This window comes from Osmerus eperlanus, chromosome 21, assembly GCF_963692335.1.
Source record: "Osmerus eperlanus chromosome 21, fOsmEpe2.1, whole genome shotgun sequence".
Lineage (NCBI taxonomy): Eukaryota > Metazoa > Chordata > Actinopteri > Osmeriformes > Osmeridae > Osmerus > Osmerus eperlanus.
Window position 1 is genome coordinate 932,414 of NC_085038.1, and position 18,670 is coordinate 951,083.

General features: G+C 49.0%; 1 protein-coding gene across 1 annotated transcript; it reads right to left on the reverse strand.

Moving 5' to 3' along the window:
• Positions 1–108: 108 nt before the first annotated feature.
• On the reverse strand, positions 109–18,616 carry pla2r1 (phospholipase A2 receptor 1). Its single transcript, XM_062447387.1, has 30 exons — positions 18,234–18,616; positions 16,924–17,304; positions 16,278–16,445; positions 15,767–15,931; positions 15,534–15,650; positions 15,270–15,422; positions 14,987–15,172; positions 14,586–14,749; positions 13,962–14,072; positions 11,027–11,139; positions 10,716–10,885; positions 8,983–9,191; positions 8,432–8,577; positions 8,243–8,327; positions 7,519–7,654; positions 7,362–7,397; positions 7,076–7,236; positions 6,910–6,968; positions 6,697–6,800; positions 6,485–6,621; positions 6,211–6,328; positions 5,797–5,936; positions 5,524–5,671; positions 4,786–5,021; positions 4,411–4,588; positions 3,349–3,486; positions 2,840–2,977; positions 2,408–2,584; positions 2,139–2,174; positions 109–1,935 (listed from the first exon to the last, which is right to left on the reverse strand). Exons 1-30 carry the CDS (start codon positions 18,367–18,369, stop codon positions 1,718–1,720), a joined length of 4,464 nt encoding a protein of 1,487 aa, XP_062303371.1. The 5' UTR covers positions 18,370–18,616; the 3' UTR covers positions 109–1,717.
• Positions 18,617–18,670: the final 54 nt, after the last annotated feature.

Sequence of the window (18,670 nt, forward strand, 5' to 3'; positions counted from 1 at the left end):
CCAGCTTCCGATCACGAAGCCTCTTGCTAATCACATCAATTATTCATTGTTGTGGCATTAACATGGACATTGATATCTGAAATGATGATCAGGCATTAATTCGTTGACTGGGACGTAGCTTGAGTTTATTTACATAAACAGCAAGCCAGGAACATGAGCAAAAGTGTGCATTTACGTAGGCCCCTATCATTAACATGCACATTATTGAAATTATACAATTGGTAAAAAAGGTAAACTTTCAAGCATCATAATGATCCTCACGGAAAAACCATGAAAATTAACACTGACGTATATTGTAGTATCTAGTCTACTCTTCTCAAAAGCTTTTATTTAAACGCAATAAAAGTAACAGAATAACATTCAGATCGTTTTTGTTGTTGTTTTTTAAAGTGGTTTGCCAGGAAGTAACAGAGCTACGTGAACAATTTTGATAAATAACCATAAATAAAATGTCGTAATTGTCACATGGCACAAATTACGTTTTTCCAGAGTGTGTGTGATTGTGTTGTAACATTACAGAATAGCATCAATGTAAAACCTACTTGCATAAAAGTCATGTTGCTTTTATAAGATCAGATCCATAAGATACTGAGTGCTGAGATCAGTGGTTAGAGCATTTGTCTGCAGATCAAGTGGTTGCAGGTTCAAATTCCCCTGTGCTTTGGACAAAAACATCTGGTAACTGAATGCATTATTAATCAGGTTTGGTCTATTAAGTAAAGTGCTAACAAGGAGCATTTATTAAAAACTATGTTCAAACCGTCCATATTCACCTGTACCTTAGGATGTAGAATTAAAGCAGTGTTCCTTTTCTTTTTTACAATATTAATCATACCGTTTCAACAACTTCATGTTAACCGTTTCAACAACTTCCTGTGAAGCTCCTCAAACTTTCAGGTACTTCTTTACACAGATGTCACTTCCTGTGGGCCCTTCCTCCCCACGCAAACATAATTCCACACAAGTTTGACGCTATCTTTAAGCCAAAACAAGTTCAGTACCATCAGGCTTAACGATCATAAAAAAATAATTAAAAAAAACAGTTGTGTGTTATCAACTTCATTGTTCTGAATTCTGATGTGTGCTATCGCTATCAGTCTGTCATCACCCTGAGGAATACTGCTTGTCTTGAAGCCATGACACGGCAAGCTGGACTGCAAGTGGAACGGAGACAGTCACAGAGAGAGAGAGAGACAGTGAGAGAGAGAGAGAACGCAAGAGAGAGAGAGAGGGAGACAGTCAGAGAGAGAGAGAGAGAGAGAGAACGCAAGAGAGAGAGAGAGACAGTGAGAGAGACAGTCAGAGAGAGAGAGAGAGAGAGAGAACGCAAGAGAGAGAGACAGTGAGAGAGAAAGAGAGAGAGAGCGCAAGAGAGAGACAGTGAGAGAGAAAGAGAGAGAGAGCGCAAGAGAGAGAGACAGTCAGAGAGAAAGAGCGCAAGAGAGAGAGACAGTGAGAGAGAAAGAGAGAGCTACTCTCCAGAGAGAGAGACAGTCAAAGAGAGAGAGAGAGAACGCAAGAGAGAGAGACAGTCAGAGAGAAAGAGCGCAAGAGAGAGAGAGACAGTCAGAGAGAGAGAGAGAGCTACTCTCCAGAGAGAGAGACAGTCAAAGAGAGAGAGAGATAGTCAGCGAGAGAAAGAGAGAGAGAGAAAGAAAGAGAGAGACAGAGAGAGAACGCAAGAGAGAGACAGTCAGAGAGAGAGAGAGAGAGTGAGCTACTCTCCAGAGTGAGCCTCCAGCTCAGTAATGAGAACGTTTCCATCTGAGTCTGTTGTCTGGGAGCTGTCCTGTCTGTAGTACGCGTTGCCGAGCGTCGGAAGTCTCCGGAAGCGCGCCGCGTTCCTCTTGTAAACAAACCAGACCACTCCCACCAGCACAGAGAAAATCAAAATGGCCACCAGGACTGCAGCTAGAACAATCACATGATGAAACCCTGGAAGAAAACAATGGGTTTAAGGGAAGACAATCCTTATGTGAACTAGTATTTATATCCTGCAGTCAGTCAGTGATTACATGCAAAGAGCATGGTCGTAGGAATGTTTTGGGGATTTAGCTACAGTAAGAAAATCAAGACAAAAGCATCAATTGCTCTTAAAAGTTGAACTGTTTTTAGATGACAGAGGACATAGTTCCTACCATTTAATGGTTCAACTTTCACCTCAGTCCTGATGCCTGCAAAGAAAATCCTTTAGTTTCCAACTGGAATTTGCATCTCTATCAGCAACATTCTACCAAATCAGCCTTGTTCAAATCTTATGCCTTATGTTTTAATCAAAAGGCAGGTAACACACTTAATCTTCAGGACAGAGACACACAAATAGAGGTCGAGAGACTAGAGAGAGAGACTAGAGAGAGAGACTCAGCGAAAGAAAAAGGCATGTGAGGGCATGTGAGGGTGCGCTCACCAGGGTGTGCTTCACAGACGAAGCCGAGCCGTGCGGAGCAGGTGGACACGTGCCACACTCCGTCCACTATCCTGCTGGACACGCAGGCGTCCACCTTGAAGTCTTCAGGAGACGGAGCCTTGACGTTCCAGCTGGTGAACTCCACAGGAGAACCGTTCAACCACACCATGGCTTCCGCTGAAACAGACCCCCAAACCCAATCAATCAGTCAAGCTTATTTTTTGCCATTTCCTGCATCTCCTCTCATCTCTCTCTCTCCTATACATCCCCTGTCTCTCTCCACTATCATGAAAAAGCTGAAAGAAATATCTGAAACGATGACCAAGCAGTGTGTCAGAGACCAAAACCACATCTCAGCTACCAGGATGAGTGCAACCACAGTAACATGTCAGTGTGTGGAGCGAGCAGGGGTGTGGAGGAGAGCGAGCGTACCGCTGGTGTCATACAGCATGCCCAGCCACATGGCCTGGTGGCGGTCGAACCTGAAGGTGGACCACAGCTCCTCTATCTGGCTCATGATGAAGCGCATCTCCTCACGAGTCTCCAAGGTCAGAACATCGGACATATTCGCTGGAAAAAATAAAATAAAAAATACTACTAATGTGCTCCTTTAACAGATGCTTTTATCCAGAGCAAAGGTGTGTGTGTGTGTGTGGGGGGGGGATATGGTGCATCAAACAGCAAGAAAATGTGTGGATTGTAGTGATCAACAAGTTTGGAACACATGCAGATAAACCAGTTTGGCTGCTGTCGGCAAAAAGTACATGTGAATAAAAAGAAGACATAAAATACAAGCCTGAATACAGAGGCTTTGGAAACGACCATACAGCCTATAGGGGGTGCTATTACCAAACATTTGAATAAAGTCCTTTCAGAGAAAGAGAGAGGAAAAGAAAGGGGAAGAGAGCGAAAGAGAGAGAAAGAGAGAGCTAAACAGCTACCTTTGTTTCTGCAGATGGCTCTGGCCTCCTCCAGAGTGACTTCCTGGAGCATGGTGTCAAAGCTGTAGCAGCCATCTTCAAACTCCACCCATGCTGACGGACAAGCGTCCCCTGCTGATGCAGTGGGCTTCTCTGTCTCTACAACACAACACACACAACACTGTCTCTACAACACAACACACACAACACTGTCTCTACAACACAACACACACAACACTGTCTCTACAACACAACACACACAACACTGTCTCTACAACACAACACACACAACACTGTCTCTACAACACAACACACACAACACTGTCTCTACAACACAACACACACAACACTGTCTCTACAACACAACACACACAACACTGTCTCTACAACACAACACACACAACACTGTCTCTACAACACAACACACACAACACTGTCTCTACAACACAACACACACAACACTGTCTCTACAACACAACACACACAACACTGTCTCTACAACACAACACACACAACACTGTCTCTACAACACAACACACACAACACTGTCTCTACAACACAACACACACAACACTGTCTTACATGAAGGACACACAACACTGTGTAACATGAAGGACACACAACACTGTGTAACATGAAGGACACACAACACTGTGTAACATGAAGGAGGACGTTAGGACCGTAACCAGTCACAGACACGCTGCATGACCCTGGGCTATCACTTCACAGGAGGCACCTGTAGTTCGGAACTCGCTAAAACACACACATTCCTCCATGTAAATATCGCCCTGCTACAAATACAAGAAACATTCCAGCGCTATGACAATGTATGATGGGAGTCAGGTGGCTGAGCGGTTAGGGAATCGGGCTAGTAATCAGAAGGTTGCTGGTTCGATCCCCGGCTCTGCAAAATGACGTTGTGTCCTTGGGCAAGGCACTTCACCCTACTTGCCTCGGGGGGAATGTCCCTGTACTTACTGTAATTCACTCTGGATAAGAGTATCTGCTAAATGACTAACCCTAAATGATGAGATCTGGGTCTGCGTCCTGACTGAGGGACAGGGTGCATTGTGGGATACCCACTGTTAGGGGGGACGTGACACAGGCCTCCGGACAGCGGCGTGTCACAGTCTGCTCTTCTCCAGCCCCCGCTGCCGTCCATGTACACGCAGTCTGCCTCCACAGTGTCCCCACTGTCAGCTGCGTCCCAGTGGCTGAACACCGTGTCGCTCCCGTCCGTCCAGCGGTAGCTGAGGGAATCCTGAGAGGGAAACCAGGCACAGACAGAAAGTCAGACAGACAGGAAGTCACACAGACAGAAGTCAGACAGACAGGAAGTCAGACAGACAGAAAGTCACACAGACAGGAAGTCACACAGACAAGAAGTCACACAGACAGAAGTCAGACAGACGGAAGCCAGACAGTAGAGATACTGGGCGTGGCTGCAGGGCTACGTACGTCCTGCCTGTAGAGGCCGATCCAGAGCGATGCGTCCAGCCTGTTGACCAGCACAGTGAGGAAGGCCTGGTGGAAGGGGTCAGTGATGCTGACCAGGTCAGAGCCGTCCTCCAGACACACGCGCAGAGCCTGGTACCAGCTCAGGTTCCCCTGCAGCACTCGGTAGCTCCGCCCCCGGTACTCCGGACGCTCAGGCAGGGGGTGGAGGTAGGAGTGGGTGGGGGGGCTGGACGGGTCTGGGAGGGGGGTGGTGGGGAGGTGGTGTGTAGGGAGGGCAGAGGAAGAGGAGTAGGCAACAATGCATGAACACAGTTTATAAATAATTACAGTCAAAATAAGACAGACAAACATGCAGACAGACAGGCAGTGTGTCAGACAGGCAGCGTGTCAGACAGACAGGCAGCGTGTCAGACAGACAGGCAGCGTGTCAGACAGACAGACAGCGTGTCAGACAGACAGGCAGCGTGTCAGACAGGTAGCGTGTCAGACAGACAGACAGCGTGTCAGACAGACAGACAGCGTGTCAGACAGACAGGCAGCGTGTCAAACAGACAGGCAGCGTGTCAGACAGACAGGCAGCGTGTCTGTCGGAGAAATTGAGAATGTAACGTTTTATACTGAATAATACTTGTGATCAGATTTGTCTCCTTGCCAGCAAGCATTAAACTATTGTACTTTCTTTGAATCCGACGACTCTGTGCATTACTTGATAAAGGAATGATCTTAACAGTGTCTTACCTTGGGGCTTCTGACACACGAAGCCGTAGCCAGTCTCAGTGCAGACGTCATCGTACCACTTCCCTGTCAGGTGGACGTTGTGGTTGTTGGAGAGCACCGTGCAGAGCGGCTCATCTGCTGCTAGAGACCCGCTCAGCCACTCCTCCGACTGACACACACACATACACAGAACAACATACACCAGCACTTAATTGCTGAATGTAGCTGAAATTGTAAAGTGCATGTTCTGATCAGATGATGAGCTGTGTGTGTTCAGAGAGAGTGTGTTCTCACAGAGGGAGAGTTCTTCGGTTCCACCGGAGACCAGTTTGTGTAGCTCACAGGTCTGCCATTGGCCCATTTCATGGTGTCCTCATCTCGTAGGCCAATCCACACGCCCACAGCTCCACCCTGAAGGAGCATGGTGATGTAGGCTGAGGGCAGCAAACAACAACACAATATACAACGTTACGATATGATACAATCCGATATGTTACGATATGATACAATCCGATACGTTACGATATGATACAATCCGATACGTTACGATGCAACACGATACGATACATTACCATACTATACGGTCCAATATATTGCGATAGAATACAAGACAATACTATTGCCCATCCCAACAGTACAACCCACAGTACAGGTGATTTATGTAGCAGGATAATCAAGGTTGTTTAAACTAAAGTGTCTGTCGGCTACCTTGCTCTATCTCGTCCTCGATGGCCACCAGCGAGCCCTGGAAGGAGGAGCAGATGAACTGGGCGTCCCGCCAGCTCTTCCCCTCAGTCGGGCTGCTGGGGAGGTGCAGCAGGAGACACTGGGGGGGGGGGAGAGGTAGGCAGGGAGAGGCAGGCAGGGAGAGGGGGCAGGAGCAGGGAGAGCCGTCAGGACAATCTGGGGCTGCTGTATCACTCGGAGAGTGGTGATGTGTGCGTGTGTGTGTGTGTGTGTGCGTGTGTGTGTGTGTGAGAACCTTGTGTCCGAAGTACAGCCACCTCTCGGGACAGCCTCCGATGTAGTGAGGCTCTCTGGGGATCTCCACCACCGACACCGTCCGACGCTTACACACGTAACCATGGAGACCGCCGCACTCCCTCGCCGTCCACCTCCCTGTCCGCACAACGTTACAGAGCATGAGTGTGTGTGAGTGTGTGTGAGCGTGAGAGTGAGTGTGTGTGTACTAACCTGACTGGTAAGACATGGTAGTACAGCGTTTCTGTTTGACAGGAGCAGAATGGGAGCTGCCTTCAGCCCAGTGATGATAGTCCAGCTCTGACCCATCACTCCAGCTGCACACACACACACACACACACACATTAATCCCCCCCCAGTGACACATTAATCCCCCCCCAGTGAGACAGAGAGTTATGGTGTGTGTGACCCAGAGAGGCTGATCACCTTAACTTCTCTGTCACCGAGTCTGTAGACAGGCCGATCCACCAATCAGAGCTGCCCAACTGGAAAAGAAGAGAAAACAGGAAAAGGTAGATTCTCTCATTTAATGTTCCTCTTATCCCGTTTGTGAGTGTGTGTGTGTGTGTATGTGTGTGTGAGTTCCCCTCACCCGCCCCATGCGCTCTTTAACAAATCTCAGCTCCTCTCTGGAGTGGATGGACAGCAGGCTGGCACCCATCATCTGACACGCCAGCGACACCGCCTCCCAGGGAAATGGCTTTTTGGCCAACAAATATTCTGCTCCTTTGTAGAAAACCCAGGGTTCATCCTCTGCAGAAAAAAGAAAGATGACCCAAATATACAAACATGTCCCAAGTTTGATCAGCTTGAGGGGTTAGGAGGTTGTTCTTGTCCACATACAGGAAGTGAGGAGGTCATGTGATGATGTCACTCACGTTCTGTGTACCAGTAGGGCTTGTTCAGCTCAGCACCTGACGAACAAAGACACAGTACCCTCATTCACCTGCACTCCAAAACCTCCGCTCTGACTCATCTCAGAGGTCATGCGTGTGTGTGTGTGTGTGTGTGTGTGTGTGTCGTGAGTAGTAACACCTCGTGCCACGTTGCAGATCCACTCATGCTGGCCGTCACAGGGCTGAGGGAGCAGGGAATTGGTCAGATCACTGAACACAGCACAACTATGACTGTCACCCTCCTCGCTCTTATCCTCAATGAACGATGACACCACCTGGGGGGGGGGAGGGGGGGACATTAACATGGTACAGGGCAGCCCACTATGCGTGAGTGCATTTGCTTGTGATAGAACTACACCATCATCACCAAAACAAACAACAACTAACAACCTTAAAGGCTCAAGACGCACTTGTTCCGGGAGTACAACGGTACTTAGGAATGGTTCGCTTGACCCAATGTTAGTTTCCTCAAGGATCACAATGACTCTTGCTCAGAGACTTGTTGCTCTTGTGGTTAGTGGTAACTGATTTAACATTTTTGTACTCGCTGTGATATATTGTTTTTATTATTGTTGCTTGTTTTTGTTTTTTTTCCACAGGTACACTTGCACTTATAGCGGTTCATGTTGTTTAATTGTAACTTGTTTAACTACATGCTCTTATGGTTCTTCCCTTTGGCACTTATTTTGGTTGTTCACAATGTGTGCTTCATGTTTTGGCTACTCGCAATGTTTTTGTGGCTATCTTGTTGTTATGATCAGTGACCTGTGCACTTTGTAAAGCTCTCTCTTGGAAGTCGCTTTGGATAAAAGCGTCTGCTAAATGAATAAATGTCAAATGTAAATGTAACCAGAGAGTCTTACGGGCGTCCGGTCTGACCACTCCCAGGCTCCAGCCAGCTGTGGATCTCTCTTGTTCAGGCCCACCCAGAACCAGCGACCCTCTGTTCTGGAGAAGCACCACCACACACACACACAACACAGCTGGTTGGTTCACCACGCCACCCGGTTCCAGTGGTTCAGTAGAAGTACAGGACAGACGGAGCTGCTAACCCTTCCAACGTGTCCTGCAGCAGCTGCCGGACAAACTGCTGGTCCTCGTAGTGGTGGAAGCTGGCCAGCTCAGCACCCACCGCCTGGCAGAAGTAGTCAGCCTCCACCCAGGAACGCTTCATCAGGATCTTCTCACTGTGGAACACCTGAGGAGGAGGAGACAGGGAGGAGGAGACAGGGAGGAGGAGAAAGGGAGGAGGAGACAGGGAGGAGGAGACAGGGAGGAGGAGACAGGGAGGAGGAGAGAGGGAGGAGGAGACAGGGAGGAGGAGAGAGGGAGGAGGAGAGAGGGAGGAGGAGACAGGGAGGAGGAAACAGGGAGGAGAGAGGGAGGAGGAGACAGGGAGGAGGAGACAGGGAGGAGGAAACAGGGAGGAGGAGAAGAAGAAAAAGAGGAAAAGGAGGAGGGAGAGGTCAAACAAAAGAGATCATATCTTCAAATAGCTAAAAGGCATCAAAGGAGAACAAAAAAGCAAGGGCGAAAGGAGAGGGGGAAGAAAGAAGAGAAAGATTAAAAGAGAGAGAACTCAGACAGAACAGTGTGGTCTGACCTTGTAACAGTGAAGCAGACCAGAGTGTGATTCCCACCCCAGGGGACAGGGGGCGTACGCGTCGATGTGCTGCACTGGCAGCTGCACTTCCTGGTAGTTGCTGATGCTCTGCTTACACACCGACAAGGCCTTCTGGGAAATGCAGTCTTTCACCTCCCAGTGACCCAGGGCCTGGGCACCCGACATGGCAACACAACCACCTGAACTGACTAGAGAGAGAAGGGGTGAGAGCGAGAGAGAGAGGGTGAGAGAAGGGGTGAGAGCGAGAGAGAGGGGGGGTGAGAGAAGGGGTGAGAGCGAGAGAGAAGGGGTGAGAGCGAGAGAGAAGGGGTGAGAGAAGGGGTGAGAGAAGGGGTGAGAGCGAGAGAGAAGGGGTGAGAGAGAGAGGGGGGGGGAGGGATAGAGGGAGGGAAGGAGTCAGACATTTAAATTACATTAGGCAACACCTGCCATTAAGGTTACATTTACTAGCAAGTAATTACATAGCAACTCCCATAGCAACAGTTTTTCCAGTCTTCTCTGAGGGTTGAGGCTGGTTATAGGTGTTGATCGGTGGGCATCTGGGAAGCCCTCTGTGACAGTGCTTGTAAACAGGGCTGAACAAACACAGTCAGCTGTGATGATGGTGTGATGACTAGGAGGGTTAACGACAAACACTGGAGGGCAAAACAAACATCTTCTCCAGACTCCTTCATTCTTAGACTGCTCACCTGTGAGAACAAGCCGCAGGGACAGTGAGTCAGACCTGACAAAAGGTGTGTGTTTGTGTGTGTGTTTGTGTGTGTGTTTGGGTACCTACTGTGAGGGTTGTGTGTGATTGCATACACAGATAGGATAGATAGGTATTTCCCCTAGGGGAAATTGAAAGTGTGTATTGTGCATTTAAGTGCCTGTGTGTGTATTGTGTGTGTGAGACTGTATGCGTGCTGTCTGAGCATGAGTGTGTATATGAGAGTGTGTGTATGTGAGACAGTGTGTGTGTGAGACAGTGTGTGTGTGAGTGTGTGTGAGACAGTGTGTGTGTGTGAGACAGTGTGTGTGTGAGACAGTGTGTGTGTGTGAGACAGTGTGTGTGTGAGACAGTGTGTGTGTGAGTGTGTGTGAGACAGTGTGTGTGTGTGAGACAGTGTGTGTGTGAGACAGTGTGTGTGTGTGAGAGAGAGTGTGTGTGAGAGACAGTGTGTGTGTGTGAGACAGTGTGTGTGTGAGACAGTGTGTGTGTGAGACAGTGTGTGTGTGAGTGTGTGTGAGACAGTGTGTGTGTGTGAGACAGTGTGTGTGTGAGACAGTGTGTGTGTGTGAGAGAGAGTGTGTGTGAGACAGTGTGTGTGTGTGTGAGAGAGTGTGTGAGACAGTGTGTGTGTGTGAGAGAGAGTGTGTGAGACAGTGTGTGTGTGTGAGACAGTGTGTGTGTGTGAGAGAGAGTGTGTGAGAGAGAGTGTGTGAGACAGTGTGTGTGTGAGACAGTGTGTGTGTGAGACAGTGTGTGTGGTGTGTGAGACAGTGTGTGTGTGTGAGAGAGAGTGTGTGAGACAGTGTGTGTGTGTGAGACAGTGTGTGTGTGTGAGAGAGAGTGTGTGAGAGAGAGTGTGTGAGACAGTGTGTGTGTGAGACAGTGTGTGTGTGAGACAGTGTGTGTGTGAGACAGAGCGTGTGTGAGAGAGAGTGTGTGTGAGACAGAGCGTGTGAGAGACAGTGTGTGTGAGAGACAGAGCGTGTGCAGGTTGTGGTACCTGGTTGGTGCTTGTTCCAGTTGGTGTAGGTGAGAGGGAGGGAGGAGCCGTTGTGCCCCAGCCAACTGTACTCCCCGGTGTTGCCCTGGTCTTGGAGGGCCGTCCAGTAAGAAGTGCTCTCATTGGCTCCCAGCTCGTTGATCAAACTGTTGACAAACGCCTGCTCGAACCTGTCAGGGAGGAATAAGATGGTGAGGAGGCGGACACAGGGAGGAGGAGGGAGTGAGAGGAGATGAGCGAGGGGTGGGGTGAGAGGAGCGAGGTGAGATGAGCGAGGGGTGGGGTGGGGTGAGAGGAGCGCTGTGTCCCACCTGTCCTCCAGGGTCAGCAGAGGGGCCTTGCAGTAGTACCCCCGGACAGCGTCCTGGAACGTCTGAGGGTGAGAGGTCACCGTGTAACAGGAGTGACCCCACCGCCTCCAGCCCTGAACACAACATCACCACGGTTACTTTATACATTACATTCTTGTTATGGTTAGGACTGTTAATATGTTTTTTATTCAACAAACCCTTTTATCCCCAGTGACGTGTATATAGTGCAAATAGAAAGGACAGCAGGAGATCGGGTTCAAACTGTGTTTCTGTGGTCAGAGTCAAGCTCTGTATTTACCAGCCACATCGCAAAGTAACTCTGACAAGAGCAGCACCATAGTCCTGCTGTGATGGAAACACACTTTTGGACACCACTTCCCTTCAGAGAATTCCACATGGTGATATTAACCAATATTCTTCTAAGCTGAACACACTGGGAGATCACAGTTTAATGTACCCCATTGCCCCCTTCACACACCTGAAATAAGTGAGTTTTTTAGGAGCTGTCTACAGCACCACCACTGGATAGAGTACACCGACTATCAGGAGCAAGACTGTGGAACTAGCCAAGAACGGACTGCTGCTACTACAAGCTAACAGAGCAGCAGAGAGTAGAGAGAGAGAGAGAGAGAGAGAGAGAGAGAGAGAGAGAGAGAGACACAGAGAGAGAGAGAGAGAGAGAGAGAGAGAGAGAGAGAGAGAGAGAAGAGAGAGGGAGAGACACACAGAGAGAGAGAGAGAGAGAGAGAGAGAGAGAGAGAGAGAGAGAGAGAGAGAGAGACACAGACAGAGAGAGAGACACAGACAGAGAGAGAGAGAGAGAGAGAGACACAGAGAGAGAGAGAGAGAGAGAGAGAGACACAGAGAGAGAGAGAGAGACACAGAGAGAGAGAGAGAGAAACACAGAGAGAGAGAGAGAGAGAGAGAGAGAGAGAGAGAGACACAGAGAGAGAGAGAGAGAAACACAGAGAGAGAGAGAGAGAGAGAGAGAGAGAGAGAGAGAGAGAGAGAGAGAGAGGAAATGAGGAGTAGACAGGAGGGGCTGGAGGGTTAGGGGGGCTGGAGGGTTAGGGGGGGGCTGGAGGGTTAGGGGGGGGCTGGAGGGTTAGGGGGGGGCTGGAGGGTTAGGGGGGGGCTGGCTCGGGGGGATTGAGGGGTTCCAACACCAGTGGTGCAGGGCAGGGCAGGGTGGGGGCTGCATGCGGATATGAATTGGTGGAGCTGTGTTTTCACAGGTGGTCTCCATTTGACCCCTCCATGCCCCCAAGATTAACCCCAATGCACTTGGTGACCAACCACCCCAGAGCCAACACACTCGCGTGTGGAAGGAATGCACAACAAAGGAGCTGTTCACTGGAGCCCTCCTTTCAATAAGGAACAGTGGAAGTATTCTGAATCAAGTGGCATGAATTAGTATTAGTGATGGTATTAGTAATAGTATTAGTATTCATTATCTGAATCAGGTAGCATTTTTTGCTGTCACTGTAGTATTCCAACTCATTTGTTCTCAAATCAGACTCAAGTTTCTGGTCAAGCGAAGCTTCGGTTAAAACAAACGCGCTTAATAAAAAACGTCCTTTATGAGTTCTAAAAACGGATTCCATCCTCAGAGCTGTCGAGCGCGTCCACAGACTCTCCTCAGTCCGGAGCACTGAAGAAGCCTTCATGACTCCAGATGTCAGTAAACAAGCTTTCTTCTCGCCACAATAGTCAGACAGCACAGTAGGCTACGTCTGTCGGTGGTCGTTGAATCAGCTCATTGTTCGTCAATGCAAAACAGACTTTCCCGTCACTATAAAACCGATGTTCTATGGGCGACGTTCCACCAACTAAGTTAACCAACTAGTCGACGCTAACCAACTCACGGAGATGAGATCTGTTTCCAGATTTTTGTCCGAAACTGAGAAATGCATTTTACTTTACACTAGCTATGCATATAGAAAAAATATGACTGGGGACAAATTATTTGTGTGAGTCAACATGAAAGACTAGCAAGTAAGCTGACAGATAATTGAGTACATTATAATGTAGCTAAAAATTCTTATCCTAGCTAACGTTACTGCTCAAATTCTAGCTAAATAGCTAGAGCTGGCCTAGCTAGCACTAGCTACTTTTACCGTGTGAGTTAGCTCTCGATAAACCTTACCTTCGTAATTGTCGATGTTGCTCGAAACGTACAATTTGAACCCCTTTTCCCTCTTGCTTGAAGGGCAGCAACATAGACTCCTATGTACATCGTTGATTGTCATTTTGGGAAGACAACCCGAACTGCATTTTGTAACTTCTTTTGTAACTGCTCGCTACCGGAAGTTGGTCACCTGTCTTATGCATTATGCGGAGGGGCGGGGGGGGGGCGTATGCAAGTTCAGGCGGAAATGTCAGTTGTTTTTTTGTCAACGTGCCAAGCGTAACTATTTCCGTTTCGGTCATGATGAATTCAAGGCAAAATGTCATTTTAAAATTAGTAAGATTTGTAATAATCATTTAACAACAGTATATATATAGATATTTTTTATATGTATTCATTTTTCATACTTTATACTTTAGTTTTCATTGGTTTGGCGGTCCACCTGTATTAACCTAGCGGACCACTAGTGGGAATCGCTGCTAACCGGTTAAGCTAACGACCCAACTAACAGCTAACGACAGAGGATTTTCAAATGTCAACGCTCTCTAAATATGGGCATCAGAAGAAGATTGGTGCTGAATTTGCTGATCAGAAGATGAGATATAAGAAATATGTTGTGAGAGCACTTCAGAATTCAGACAGTGGCTCAGCCCAAACTGTAGGCTTACTGTAGCAGACCCTTATCAGGCTGTGGTGGGGAAAGTGTTATGTTGTTTACGCTGAATAATGATGGGTGTGTGTGTGTGTGCATGGGATGATACATGTGTGTGTGTGTGTGTGTGTGTGTGTGTGTGTGTGTTGACCTACCACAGGACAGCCCTCATCCCAGTCTTCTGACTGATGGGGAGGCAGAAGACCAGGTTTCCTGCACACTGCAGGCAGCCATGCATCACAGGGAGCCAAGGTCCAGCTGCCTTCCTGCACACACACACCACACACACACACACACACACACACACCACACACACAAACACACACACCACACAAATACGAACGCACAAGCACACACACCACACAAATACACGAACGCACAAGCACACACACCACACACGAACGCACAAGCACACACATACACACACACACACACCACACACATACACACACACGAAGCACAAGCACACACACCACACAAATACACGCACACAAACGCACAAGCACACACACCACACCATAATTTGCACTGCCTCCTCAAATGAACCACATTCTCAAAATATGTTTCTTGGCTCTAATTTATAGACACAGTTGGAGAGAGAGAGGAAATGCAGGAAATGTCCATGGCCGGAATCGAACCCGGACCCCTCCGTTAGGGGCTTAGCAGCACGCAGTCTTACCCGGTGAGCCACTGGGCACCCTTCCTCTCAGAAACCATGCACCAGGACAGTGGTAACAGCTTGCGTAGAGAGAGAGAGAGAGTGTGTGTGAGGTACCCACCTTCCTGTCAGCCTTGGCGCAGAGCAAGCCATTGCCATGGTGATAGACGGGCTGTTGAGGGTGCCAGAGGGTGAGGGTGACGGGGGAGCCGTCCGACCACTCCACCTCCGCAGACCGCACCTTCTTCACCAGACCGATCCACACCTCCGAGTGGGCGTCGGACACTGGAGAACACACACAGTCAGTCACAACAATAAAAGTAACTATGCTAACAGTAAAAGTGGTTTCCAGGGTGACAGCAGTTACTACAGTAAAAGTGGTTTCCAGGGTGACAGCAGTTACTACAGTAAAAGTGATTTCCAGGGTGACAGCAGTTACTACAGTAAAAGTGGTTTCCAGGGTGACAGCAGTTACTACAGTAAAAGTGGTTTCCAGGGCGACAGCAGGCGGTAGTTTCTCACGGTTTGCCAGCAGGCGCAGCAGTAGCTTGACCTCAGACAGGGAGTGGAGGCTGGCGAGCCCGGCTGCATCCGAGTCACATGCCGCCAAGGACTCCTCCCACGATCCTGCCTCCACTATCCGGTAGCAGAAACCGTTGTGGGCCAGCCAACCCTCCAAACACTCTGTACGATAGTACTGCCAGTTACCTGTGGAGGGGAAGGGCTGACTCAGTGCTCGGTACTATACACTCTCATAAAGTAAACAAGCACGTTTTAAGGAAAGTGGTCCTGATCCAGTTCCTACTTAGCGGTTCGGCCCGGCGGGTGTTGTTAGGCATCTTCTTACAGATGTAGGGCAGAGCCGACTCACACGCCAGGCTGTGCCACGGGGAGCGGCCCCCATGGGAGAGGTACACCCCGCACTGCCTGTTCTCCTTCAGGGGGGTGGGAGACAGCCCTGGAGACACACCAGAAGAGCCCATATTCACCTATCAAATATACAGACTAACAGTGTCCATGTGGTCTGTCCTGCCCTGGTCTGTCAGTGACCTGCCGAGCCTCACGTTACCTGAGGTGAAGTTGACCAGGCCAAGAGGAGAGCCGTCTGACCACTGCCACCCCTCTCCCTCCCTCAGGTGGTTCAGTCCGATCCACACCATCACCCCCAGGTCACCACCAAGACGCTCTGAAGGGGGGGGACACAAATATGAGTGTGTGTGTGTACCCTGGATGTATCTGTGCTCGGCCAGGTCTGTATACAGTTTACACAGTGTGTGTGTGTGTGTGTGTGTGTGAGCCTACCCTGGATGTATCTGAGCTCGTCCAGGTGTGTGATGCTGAGCAGGCTGGCTCCCTGGGCCAGGCAGGACAAGTGGGCCTGGCTCCAGGTGAGGATGGTGTACAAGTTGAACTGGTAGCACGCCCCCAGCTCCTGGCTCGCGTCCCAGAACGTGTCACAGCTGGAGTCTGCCATGCCCACACACACACACACACACACACACACACACACACACACGTGTTACCTTGGCTAGGACAGGTGTGTGTGTTACCTCGACTGGGGCAGGTATGTGTGTGTGTTACCATGGCTAGGACAGGTGTGTGTGTGTTACGTCGGCTGGGGCAGATGTGTGTGTGTGTGTTACCTGGGCTGGGGCAGGTGTGTGTGTTACCTGGGCTGGGGCAGGTGTGTGTGTGTGTTACCTGGGCTGGGGCAGGTGTGTGTGTTACCTGGGCTGGGGCAGGTGTGTGTGTGTGTTACCTGGGCTGGAGCAGGTGTGTGTGTTACCTGGGCTGGAGCAGGTGTGTGTGTTACCTGGGCTGGGGCAGAAGCCCCACTTCTCGTCGTAGCGGCTGGTGGTGGAGCACCAGAGGTGATGGTCCTCCCTGCCCTCGGAGGTGCACTCTGAGTACCAGCGGTTGTTGTACTTGAAGGGCAGAGCGCAGGGCGTGCCGTGGGCATTCCCCAGAAGAGGGTGGATCTCTGCAGGGGAGAACAGCCTTCATGAAGCTTGTCACCATAGCGATCTACCAGGGTTCTAGGGTTCAATGGACATTCTGAAGTCGGCAAATCCCCCCCCATACCCCTTTCCACACAAACACTGTTAAGAAAATTACATTTAATGGTGCATCTTCAGTTATTAAACAAGCTTTCCCTTCCACATTTGGAAACCAACCTATGCCCCTGCGATCAACAATCACGTTTACAGTGAGTGTGCGTTTGGAGAGGCACTGTTTGTATGTCGCTTTGGATAAAAGCGACATATTCATCGAAACCAAAACTCTTCTTCAACGACATGGACACTAATTAGTTTAACAGACGCTTTTATTCAGAGACATCAAGGATTAGAAGTGCAACAGTATTTTGGTGTCGATTCAAGGAATGGTCTTAAAAGACATTCATGTTTGTTCATTAGTTGACTGCCCCAATCCAAACCATGGTGATCAACGAACCCACTCACCTTCGTACGGGTAGGCGCACGGGCCCTCCCCGAGCGTGGATAACTTCCTCCACTTGTGGTACGAGTTCTTCTTCACAGCCACCAACCGTCCCTCCACAGACAGTTTCAGCTGGGACGCCCCGTAGAGCGTGTTGCCGTTACAGCGCCACCACAGGGTACGGAGAGGCGAGTCGCACTCGAAGGTGCCTAGCGGGTTGGTAACGTCGCTGATGTTCAGGCCCAGACACAGACTGCTGCCCAGGTTGAAGAGGCGGTGGCGGGAAACCCACTTCCAGAGCATGCGGCGCGTGGGCCGATCGCAGCTTTCGAGGGTCAGGTTGGAGTCACCGGCGCTGACGCAGCGCTTTAGCAAGGAGCTCTCCAGAATGAACAGGCCCTTGTCTGGGGAGGAGGGGGGATGGATCACCAGGATGAATTCTTATGATAAAAGATTATTCTTTGGCAAAGTTACGTCCAGCGTTGCGCGCCAGGATGACAGTGGGTGTTATCAGAAAATCTGAACCATTCTGAATGATTAGGCTACCGGACAGAGGTCCTGGTTCATATTTCACTCATGGAGAATAGTGCTTCATGGTCTAGACATGTGAGGCCCCTCAAGACAACCTCTGCTAGGGGCCATAATAGTGAAACTGGATCATGTCTTGTGGCACAAAGACATGTCCAAAAAGGAGGGGCGGTTATCAGTGATATGCACGTTGTGTGTGTGTAAAAAAAAGAAAGAACCAATAGCCTACTTGGTTCTAAGAACATACGTTTAACAGCTTGCATTTAACCACGTACTAAACATCTGTGTAGGCTAACTGATGAACGTTCACCGTTAAACATGTAGGCCTGCCATAATGATTTGAGTACAATCGTTAGGGTCAGCCAATTAGAAAATGTACATCTAGTGTTTGTGTTCTGCGAGTGTGTAATACATTTTGCGAGTGTCATGGAAGTCAAAGTGCGTGCGTGCGGCTGTGCGCGTTTCGTTGTGGAACAACTTTCACTAACCCTATTCATTACAAGGTCTCGGAACGCACAGATTTTTTGGTTCTAATATAGTGGCATGACGCTGTAACCTATGACTGAAACGTAACCTACTAAATTAGAATTACAATATATGGTTATTCAGCACAGCGCAAGCCATCCAACATGTAGGCTCATGCAAGTTGTCACAGAAACCTACTTAGGCTACTTTTAACATGAACCATGCACCATAGTAGCATAATGTTATTTTATATAGCCTACTTTTCCAGGTGTGCATGATGGTTAACTCGCAGTAATGTGCTGCTCAAACAAACAAAAAATTGTGAACCGGGTAAACTTACTGTATAATTCAGAAAGTTGATTTTTATCCAGAACTTCATCTTCACTAGCACATGCACAGTGATTCACCAAAAACAAAGCCAAGATAGAACCCAACAATGCTGAAAACTCGATGCCACGAGACCGCTGTATTCTCATGTCGACGACTAGTTGCAGTATAAAGGCAGCGGTTCGTACATTCCGAGGATTTCTAAGTCTGTTTCGGGTTGTTTTCTCCACAACTTTCCGCAGGTTTTGGAAAGCGCGACGTCACATCCCAGTAAGCCCACGGGGTTGCCTCAGTGGCCAGTCAAGACATAAGTTTTTCATGGGCGGGGGACAGACAGAACTGATGCCGAAAATCAGAACATTTCCAATCAATACTCATTTTTCAATAGTCACATTTGCACTAACAATTCGTTGATGTTTGTTCGTCGTTTGGATACTGTTAAACAAGTTT